Source organism: Elephas maximus, chromosome 7 (genome assembly GCF_024166365.1).
Source record: "Elephas maximus indicus isolate mEleMax1 chromosome 7, mEleMax1 primary haplotype, whole genome shotgun sequence".
Lineage (NCBI taxonomy): Eukaryota > Metazoa > Chordata > Mammalia > Proboscidea > Elephantidae > Elephas > Elephas maximus.
In genome coordinates, this window is record NC_064825.1 from 125,851,153 (window position 1) to 125,861,243 (window position 10,091).

The following is a 10,091-nucleotide window of genomic DNA, read 5'->3' on the forward strand; positions in this document are numbered from 1 at the left end:
CTATCTCCAGCTGCCAGATGGTGGAGCTGTAAGCAAAATGTTGGAATTGAGTTGACAATAGGTTTGGGTCTGGTTTTGGTTTAGCCCTGAGGTGTAAACCCAGCTATGAGCACTGGTGCTATCTCCAGCTGCCAGATGGTGGAGGTGTAAGCAAAATATACTCGTGCGTGATCTTTCCAGTGTTACTTATGGCCAGCCTGGGAATAAGAAGCAAGACGTTGGCAGCTGTTTAAGGGAGCACTAGAGTCATGTGATGAGCAGCGGTGAGAGGGACTGCCATGGAGAAGTGTGGTTGGAGCCTGAGCCCGAAAGTCAGGGGCTTCCCAGGTGTGTGTTCAGGTTCTACTACTTGCTAGCTGTGTCAATGTGGGCAAGTCATGTGCTTTGGTATCCTAATCTCTTAAATGGGAGACTTGTACCTACACCTGGATAATAGTGCCCTCATATCTGTTATTACATATAAAGCACTCAGTACCTTCTGATGTCATGATGAGGAAAGCACGAGTGTGGTTTATGACTTACTCTTAGAGCACAAGCGATGCACTTACAAAAGTCACCCTAATGCTCCTCTTGACATTTGTAGGGACAGCCACATTTAAAAAAAAAAAATCTCATTTTAGTAGCTAATACTTATTAGGTGCAAGACACATTGCTAAAACACCTTATAGCGGTGTTATTTAATCCTCACAATTCTTAAGAAACAGGTACTATTATCCCCATTTTACTAAAGAAAAAACTAGGATTAAGTCAAGCTGCAAAGCTAGTAAGTGACTGTGGTACAATGAATTACTTAATGTGGCCCTTCTAGCCACAGTCTTTGTGACTCACACGCAGTGATTGAGTGGGACTGTGCAGATAAGGTATATGGAACCTGTGGTGGCTGGGGCTGTGTGTAAACTTGGCTAGGCCATGATTCTCAGTATTGTATGGTTGTCCTCCGTTTTGTGTGTTGTAAATCCTAACCTCTATATGTTAATGAGTCAGGGTTACTATGGGGTATACTTTGAGACACAGCCTTAAGTCCCACATTACTCAAGTCACACCCTTCTCTGGGGTGTGGCGTACATTTAAGGTACATATGTGGGTGCTCCAGTGGGGCTCTTTTTCTTCTGCATCAGGACCCTGCCTCTAGTTTATTACTGCCTAACCTCCAGTTGTTGGTACTTGAGCCAGAGGCCTGCCATCTGACCTGATTTGCCAGCTTCCACAGCATCCTGAGCCAGTACCCTGGGGTGTAACCTGCCGGTTTAGGTTTATCATTCCCTGCAGCTGTGTGGGTCAGGAGAAGCCTACACTTGACCCATGGATTTGGAACTTGCCAGCCTCTACAACTGTGAGCCATTTCCTTGATACAGTTGGTAAGTTCTGTGAGACGCTGTAGAGAATTATGGAACCTAAAGACGGGAGGAGTAGTAGCTGATGTTAAAGATGATGGAGTGGGACAGCAGTTTGGAAAAGTTTGACATTTGGGAAATCTTTAACCTCTGCCTCATAGGTACCAGCTTTGTGCTGATCCTTATATTCACTTAGTGACAAAATCTGGATTTTAAGCGTATGTATATACTGGCTCTCACTCATGGTAACAAAAGGTACCATCCACTATATACTCCCTACTCTCCAGCACCCCCAGCCTCTCCAGCAACTAGCTAATCAGACCAGGGGGAATAAAAACAAGTTTTTTTTTTGTTGGAAACTAAAGATGTGAACAAGGGGCTATTCCAATGCCTTCCCTTTAGCTCCCTCCTCTGCCTCCATTTGTCCATCCCAACCATTCAGGAAGGAGTCAAGCACGTACAGAACTCAGAAGATCTATTTATTAGGAAGAGGATGTCAGTGCTTTATCAAAGATGAAGAGGTCAGAGAGGGATGGTAGGATAAAAGCCCCTCAACTGGGACATTTCTTGGCCACGATGAGGACGGCAGAAGGCACAAGTCCTGAAGACAGAAGAAAACAGGCTTGAGCCACAACGATACCTACTCTTTGCCCCAAAGGTTCCTGGCCTCACATCATCTCCAAAGCTCCTTCTCATCAAATCCCTTCCCTTCCTAGGCATGTCCCTCTACCCCCGAGCGCTCCTTTCTGGTCCTACATGCCATACCCAGTTCCTGCAAAGGCCGTTCCATGTCAGCCTCTGAGAAGGCCCGTCGGGGGAAGCCACTAAGCAACTGCACAGGGTCCTGGCCCCCTCCTGGCTCCTCCCCACGGTGAAGCTCCACATAGAGTCTCACGGCGGCCAGCTGTTCCCTGGCCCGGAACGTCTGGGTCAGTGAGGTCCCATCTGGCAGCCTGACCTAGAAGGTAAGGAAGAGGTACCGTATTGTGGTAGTCAAGACTGAGTGAGGGGCCCCAGTACAGAAAAGCTGAAGTGGGCCCATCCTTCCTAGAGAGATTGAACCAGCGCTATTATTATTTAGAGCACCTAATGACAACCACTTATACTCTGCTTTATTAAATGCTGGAAAAAAAAACTCCCACCTCCCTTACAATTTGAGAAGACAAAGACGAGATTATATAAAAATACGTGAGTAGATATATTACCCGAGTAACTGTGCAATAAACCAAATAAAAGCCATGAACAAGAGTAATTGCTGAGTAAGAGAGCGGTATTATGGATTTAAATAAGACTGGGACAGATGAAATTCGATACCTCCTCTGAGAGGAGAGGAGGTAGGATTTCAAAAGTCATTTACAAAAAAGGGAGAGGTTTGGCAAAAGGAACATAACTGAAAAAAACCCTAAGCCGGGCACCTTACAGACCAAGGAAGGGTCCCAGGAGTGAGAAAGAAATCAGTCAGTACCTGTATGCGACACTGGTCGTACTCCCGCTTGGTGGGAGGCTCCTGGCTGGGAGAGGAGGGAACAGGACCTGGCTCTGTTGCTGATGGGGATGGCTGAGAACCCACAGTACCACCATACTAGAAGACAAAGTAAAACACTCCATTGGGCACTCACCGGCTCAGGAGAAACACATCATATATAAGCCCATCCTTTCCTTCTGAAGCTGGAAGAGGGGATCCAATCGCCCACCTTCTTGGCTCTCTCGGCTTTATCCCTTTCAATCTTTTCTCGAACCCTTTGTCTGGAAGGCAGAAAGGAAGAAAGTAGGTCAGCCACTGACAAAGCAAATTTTGATTTATTTTCTCCCCTCTAATCCAATATCCCGATCACACAGACCTGGCTGCTAACTCTTCAGCCTTTTCCCTCTTCCGCTCCTCAGCAGCCCTGCGCATCTCATCTTCCTGTAGCCGCTGTCGGGCAGCTGACAACTCCTGCCCTTGTCTCCTGCGCTGCCGTTCCCGTTCCAACGCCTCCCGCTCCTCTCTTTCTTCACGTTCCCGTTGCTTCTGGGCCACCAGCTCCATCATCCTGTGTTGCAGCAAGGATAGAGCTCAAGAGAAATGGACGTTGAGTGGGGACGTGAATTTATGACAATTAGCCTGGAAAACAAAATCAGGGAACATCTATCCCAAAATAAGTGAAAAAAACAAAATGGAAACTGCCCAAAAAAAGAGTGGGAAGAGAAAGTTCAAGCTTCTTAGACCAGACTTCTGTACTGGAGAGAGATGGAAGATGACCCCCAGATTGTGAGACTGTGCCTTACTGTACCTTTTAGTCTGTTCCTGTTTCTCCTCTTCACTCAAACTGGGTTTTCCTTCTCCTGCGGTAGACCCGGGTCCTACAAACAAGCCACCAGTATTATTGCCTTCTGTATTTTCCAGGCCCCCCACCCCACAATAACCACAGCTCGTCCTCCAGTCAGGACCTGCAGGGCCACCGTGCTCTGAAGAGGTGGGTTCCCGTCCCAGGACATGTCCAAGGGGAGTCGCTAAAGGTTCGTCCACATCGGGGTCGTCTTCGTGCTCCATCAGCCTGGCAGGGAGGGTCGGGAGACAGGTTGGCGCTGAGGCTGCCCCCTCCGAGCAACCCCCAACCGCTGGCCACCTAGTCGAAGCACTCACCAGTCCATCGCGGCCTCGATGCCCTGGTTCCCCGTGAGGGCCAGAGCCTTCTCCCTGAGAGCAAAAACACCGTGAATAGCGCCGAGGAGCCATGGTGCTGGACAAGCCGGGGCGCAGGGCTGGAGGCCGGACGGGGCTATAGGCCGGGGCGGGTCTGCGCCCTGCCGCGGCCCGGGGCTGGGGGATCCCTTACGCGCGTCCCCTGGGGAAGCCCATCTCGATGAGACTCTCCAGAGCCGTCAGCTCCGCCATGGCGCCGTCGCCGCCGGAGCCTGAGAAGACGAGGAGGAGGGCGGGGGCGGGTCACCGCGGGGCGCCCCTGGCCCGCACGCAAGGCCGCCCCGACGCCGCGGCCCGGGCCCTTGCTCGCTCGCTCGCTCACCGGGCTCTGGGTCCGCCGCGGACACCGACAAGAAGAAAGCCGAGGGGAGGCGGAAGTGCCCGAATCTGTTTGGGTCACGTGGGAGCGGCCGTGGACGGGTGCTGCGGAGAGACAGAAAGCACGTGCCTGGTTTGGCGGCCGGAGCCTAGCGCGGGCGGGGCGGGGCGGGCGGCGCTGGGAGGCGGCGGTGGGGAGGACGGACGACGCGGCCATGAAACCCGTGGGCGGGGTGGGGCCAGTTCCCGGGAGTTAACGCTGCCTCACCCTTTTTAGATATTAAGAGGAATCTGGCCCATTAGCTCAACCATCAGCAGAGTTATTTGGCAGTGTTTATCAGGAGCCGTAGAAATGTGCACACTCTTTGACCCACTCATCCTCTCCGGGGAATTGAGCCATCCTCCGCCCACCTGCCAGAGGGATCTTTGCAAAAAAACAGGATCTGATCCTGTCTTCACCTTCCTGCTTAAAATTTCTCCAGGACACCCCAGTTACCCAGAACAACACTCAAATGCTGATTTGCCTTCCTCCCCCTGTCCCCTTTTTATGTTAGGGCACCTACCTTAGGTGCCTGGCAAGACAGTGTTGTATAAATGTTGATTGTTATTACGCAATTTCACCTCCCACCACTTCAGGGTAACCTGTGTATGTTACAAAACAGAGCCTTCTCCTTCCTCCTGGCCTTTGCATCTGCTAGTCCCTCTGGGGTGCCCTGCCTCTTCTCAGGGCTTCCTTAACTCCCCGTCATTTTTCTGGACTCAACTCAAGGTTTGCTTTCTAAGGGAAGCCTGCTTTGAGCACCCCTCTCTGGTCCCAGCTCTAGTATTTACCCCATTATACATTTTTACCCCTCCTTTGTAGTCTTCGTTGATTGCTTAGCCCTCCACCACTACCCAGGCTGTTAGATCCCTAAAGGTTGTTGTTAGTTGCTCTCAAGCCTACTCTGACGCACGGCGATCTCATATACAACAGAACAAAACACTGCCTGGTCCTGTGGTATCTTCACGCTCCTTGGTATGCTCCAGTCCATTGTTGCCACCTCTGAATGTTCGGAGTGCCTTCAACCTAGGGGGCTCATTTTCAGCCCTGAAGGTGGAGATACGCTTATTGCACAGTGCCTGCTACAAAGTCAAGCTCACTTTGTTTCTTAGGAGGCAGAGCAATAATAAATTACTGATGCTGATAATATATTACCCACTGGAGACTGTTATATGATTAATTCATTTAATCATCATAGCAATCCCTATGATGTATTATTAGTCACAGGAAACAGACACTGAAAGATGAGATAATTTACCTAAGGTCACAAGCTGATAAGTAGGAGAGCCAGCATTTAAACCCAGAAGGTGTTCATTCATTAAACCACTAAACGTTGTTTCTCCGTGGTGGAGAGGAGAGCATCCGCTTTGGCGTTGGGCAGCTTAGGCCCAAATCCTAGCTCGACTCCTTGGTTGTATCTTCAAACCATTTAGAACCTTGGATTTTTCACCTGTGAAATGATTGTAGTGAAGATTGAGAATGCATGTAAAGCACGTCTTTAATAATGAGATAACAGGCTCTGTCATTATTCATAAAGGGATGAATGCTGAAGAAATACAGGAATTAAACTAGAAGGTACAAGTTATTCACTGCAGTGTGATAACAGGTGTATTTTAGAAAACAAATGCATTTTGAATTTATTCTAGAGTCTCTGTAAGAAGCGAATGGTTAAAACTTACGGTGCTGCCTTTTTGACCTACTTTCAGGTAAGTATCCTATAGAAATACTCTCACAAAACATTTGAAGATGCACAAACAAGGATGTTCATGGAAAACCCTGAAGACAACTTAAAGGTTCCGACAAAGAGCAATGGCTAAAGTCAGTTAAGGAGCATCCTCCTACGGAAATGTATGCAGCCATCAACATACCTCGTTTACTGACATGGAACTTTGTCCGTGATATATTGCCTGAAAAAGCAAAATATTTGCATTGCATAGAGAAAGACTTCTCTGCTAAGTGCAATTAGCTCTTGAGGAGAACTGCGACTTTATATTTGCCAATATTCCTTGAAATTTGTATATTTCTTTTATTATGAAAACATGTTATAAGGCCAGTAAAGTTCCCTGGGTGGCACACGACTAATAACCTCAAGGTTGGAGGTTCCAACCAACCCAGCAGCACCGAGGAAAAGAGGAAAAAAGGCCTGGCAATCTGGTTCTGTAAAGATTATAGCTCAAAAAACTATATGAAGCAGTTCTACTCTGTAACACATGGGGTTGCCATGAATTGGAGTCGATTAGATGGCATCAGGTTTGGTTTTTGTTTTTTTAATGCAGCAACGTAAAATAGACTTTTCTGTGCCCAGTTAATTTAAACATAAATTCAAAAGTTTGTGTGTATCACTCTGAAAAATAGATGTGTGGATAGGGGATTGAAAAAAACATGAAAATGGAAATATCTGTCTTTTAAGCTTCCTTTAATGTCGTTAATGATGCACAATAAACACAAGTGGGGGTGGAAAAGGGGGAAATCCCCCCCCTTTTTTTTTTAAACAAGCAGAACAGATGGTAGTTCAGGCAATCCCTCCCTTTTTGCCAATGCATCAGACTTTTATTTCTACCCTTAGACACAGGTGGACTCTGACTCGGATGTGTTCATCCTTAATAACTGAACAAAAAGGCAGAAGGAGAAGGGGGTGGTCTCTGTCCTCAGACTCCCATCCTGCAGAAGCTTATATTCTCAAAGTCCCACTGAGGCCACCCAAAGTGGCAGACCCCTTTTGAGAGTGTAAGACAGAAAGCTGTATAACTACAGCCCAGCAGGCCAAATCTGGTCTGCTGTCTGATTTGTAAAGGCTACAAGCTAAGAATGGTTTTTATATTTTTAAATGGTTACATTTCAAATGGTTATATAAGTACCTACATACTAAAAACGCAAAAAATCCTTGATTTTATCCTCTTCAATGGCAAAGCCTATGTTATTTACTATCTGACCCTTTAAAAAAAATTGCCGACCCCCGTTCTGTTGTCTGGTCCCTGGGTGGCGAAAATGTTTTGCCCTGGACTACTAACTGAAAGGTTGGCAATTCAAATCCACCCCGCTGCGTTTCAGAAGAAGGGCTTGGCTCTGTTTCAGCAAGGTTACTGCCTTGAAAACCCTAGGGGGTGCATTTCTACTCTGAAGCACATGGGGACGCCATAAGTCAACAGGTTTGTTGCTTATTTTTTTTTGGTCTATAGTCTTCCTTCAATCTCAGCCAGAAACAAAGTGACAAGTGTGGGACCTAAGGAAGCTCTCAGACCAGAGAATTGGGCACCTGGGGCCTGCAGCTCAGCGCACAACCTGGTGCTCCGCCATCCAGCTCCAGCGGGTCGCGAGCCAGGCTGCAGAGGCCATCTCCGGCTCCTCCCCTGGGTCTGGGCTGAGCTCCCCAGGTGGGGTTTGGCTTTGCCAGAGAGGCCCCAAGGCCCCTTCAGAGCCCCTCTGCGGCCCGGGCTTGGCGGCGGGGACAGCCCCAGCGCTCCCGTAGGCAGAAGTGCCAGACCAGGGCCGAGCAGCTGAGCAGGGCCAGGCCTGTGCCCACGCCCACGGCCGCATGGACCAAGGTGAGCGGCCTGGGGGGCACGGCAAGCCGGCCGCAGGGCCCGAAGGCAGGAAAGTTGGCCCCCGTGAGGCTCTCCCCGTCGGCCCGGGGCACGCTGCTTTCTCCTGCCTCGTTGGCAGCCACCACACAAACGATGTAAGCCCCCCCAGCCTTCAGTCCCTCCAGTTCTGCTCTTCGGACGGTAGAGTTCAGGGGGGGCCCCTTTTGGGGAGCCCCGCTGCCTTCCCAAAGCAGCAGCCAGTATTGGTGGACGGGGGAGAAGGGAGCACACCAGTGGACCAGCGCCCGGCCCTCCTCGGCCACCACGTGCACTTCTCCTAGGCGAGGTGGGTCTGGTGGCTGGGAGGGGCTGGAGAGTCCAGGGCACAGGCAGGCCGTGGGCCCGGCCCTCTGCAGCTCCTTGCAGGGTACCTGCAGGTGGCGGCAGCGGTCATAGTCACAGGGGACAGGCTGGGAGGGTGGCCTTGGAGTCTCATCTTCCTCCTTTTCCTCAAAGTCTTGAGGAGCCAAGGGCTGAGCTCTGGGAACCAAGGAGAAGGTCACGACCAGGAGCCACAGTAGGCAGGGTGAGCCCAGCATGGAGTCTGGAAGCAATAGGTAAAGCTGTTTAGACTCCACGTCTCCCAGGCCCCATGCCTCAACAAAACTTCCAAAGACGGGGACATAGAACTAGGGGCCATGACAGGAGCCAGAAAAAGGTGGGAATGAGACAAGACGCACTCACTTGTCAGCCAGCTTCTGCACCCAGGCTACATGCTCGGTTTTGGACAAAAAGGAACAAAATACGGTCGGGCATGTGAGAGAGACGGAGACAGAAGTGAGACCAGCAAGGAGTGATGTGCTAGAAACAGTTGATGAATAAACAAAGTGCTGGGGCAAGAAGAGGAGGGGGTGACTGACTCAGCCTAGGGAGGGAGAGGTGGAACGACTCCCAGCTGCCACAAAGAGAAAAGACCTAAGTAAAACAAACATCAGTCGGCGACATATATGAAAACCGAGAAACGAGACACGAGTGAGAAAGAAGAGGTGGAACCAAAGCCAAACCATTGTGGTCAAGTGGATTCTGACTCATAGTGACCCTATAGGACAAGAGCAGAACTGCCCCCATAGGGTTTCCAAGGCAGTAAATCCTTACGGAAGGAGACTGCCACATCTTTCTACCTCAGAGTAACTGGTGGGTTCGAACTGCTGACCTTGCGGTTAGCGGCAGAGTACTTAACCACTGTACCAGGGCTCTTCCAGATATGGAACAGGAGGAAATAAGGACCCCGGACTCCTCACCCCCCACCTGTTACGGGTACCACTCCTGTCCAAGCAGTCCTGATCCTGTCTGTTCACCACCTCCCCTCACCCCTCCCTGGCCCACAGAGGCTTCTCACCAGTAAGACTTTGGAACCAGAGATCAGCAGTCTGTGGGGATCAGGCTGAGGGGTCCACAAGATCGCAGGCTGTACGGCCGGGTTTTGTGTCTTCCGATTTCAATTCTCTCTTGGTTAGAAGCTTTTATACCCTTCAGCTGTGATATCACCACCTAGCCCCCTCCCTCTGACCCCCACCCGGTGAGTGCCTGAGTGCCAAGAGGAGGGCTGGCCCCTTCAGAGTGCCTGAGTCACGGGGCCAGGGAGGGGAAGCCACATGCAGAGGTTTCAGCTGGAGGCCAGGACGCCTGGGTTCTGAAAAGCGAGTGGAATGTGGAAAGCAGCCAGCCAGGAGCCCAAGGCTGGAGTCATGGAAAGGGGTGGGGAGGGGAGCATGAGGTTGAGGGCCACTTGGCTGGTACCAGAGAGGAAAACAGCTGTGGACAGCATGGGGCCCAGCCAGACTACAAAATGCTGTTTCTCTAAAACACCGCATCCATGGCAGTCATTTCCTGCCTTCTGCCTCCCAATGGACAGTCAAAGGGAGGGGTGCTGAGGTCAGAGTGAGTATTCCAGCCCTCCAGAGCTACCCTCCACTATTCCCCTCCCCAGAGAGCGATCAGAGTCACATGGGAAGAGCAAGAAGCGTGACAGGGGTCAGGATAGGTTCTCACTCCGTGGACTGCCTAAGCTCATAAATGCAAACAGATGTGCCTAACGTAGTCCAGGGTCTGGAGGCTTTCCCCGTCGGTAGCCCTTGACAACCTCCTTCAGTCAGGATGGCGGATAAGGGGGTATCTGGGAAACACAA

The 10,091-nt window shown here is 50.5% G+C and overlaps 2 protein-coding genes across 2 annotated transcripts; both read right to left on the minus strand.

Moving 5' to 3' along the window:
* Positions 1 to 1,777: 1,777 nt before the first annotated feature.
* Positions 1,778 to 4,442, minus strand: UBXN1 (UBX domain protein 1). Its single transcript, XM_049892251.1, has 10 exons — positions 4,343 to 4,442; positions 4,154 to 4,232; positions 3,961 to 4,014; positions 3,765 to 3,871; positions 3,608 to 3,677; positions 3,176 to 3,367; positions 3,029 to 3,080; positions 2,800 to 2,916; positions 2,100 to 2,292; positions 1,778 to 1,935 (listed from the first exon to the last, which is right to left on the minus strand). Exons 2-10 carry the CDS (start codon positions 4,210 to 4,212, stop codon positions 1,886 to 1,888), a joined length of 894 nt encoding a protein of 297 aa, XP_049748208.1. The 5' UTR covers positions 4,213 to 4,232; positions 4,343 to 4,442; the 3' UTR covers positions 1,778 to 1,885.
* Positions 4,443 to 5,973: 1,531 nt separating this feature from the next.
* LRRN4CL (LRRN4 C-terminal like) lies at positions 5,974 to 10,037 on the minus strand. The gene is made up of 2 exons (XM_049892254.1): positions 9,302 to 10,037; positions 5,974 to 8,506 (listed from the first exon to the last, which is right to left on the minus strand). Exon 2 carries the CDS (start codon positions 8,499 to 8,501, stop codon positions 7,791 to 7,793), a length of 711 nt encoding a protein of 236 aa, XP_049748211.1. The 5' UTR covers positions 8,502 to 8,506; positions 9,302 to 10,037; the 3' UTR covers positions 5,974 to 7,790.
* Between the last annotated feature and the right edge of the window lie 54 nt (positions 10,038 to 10,091).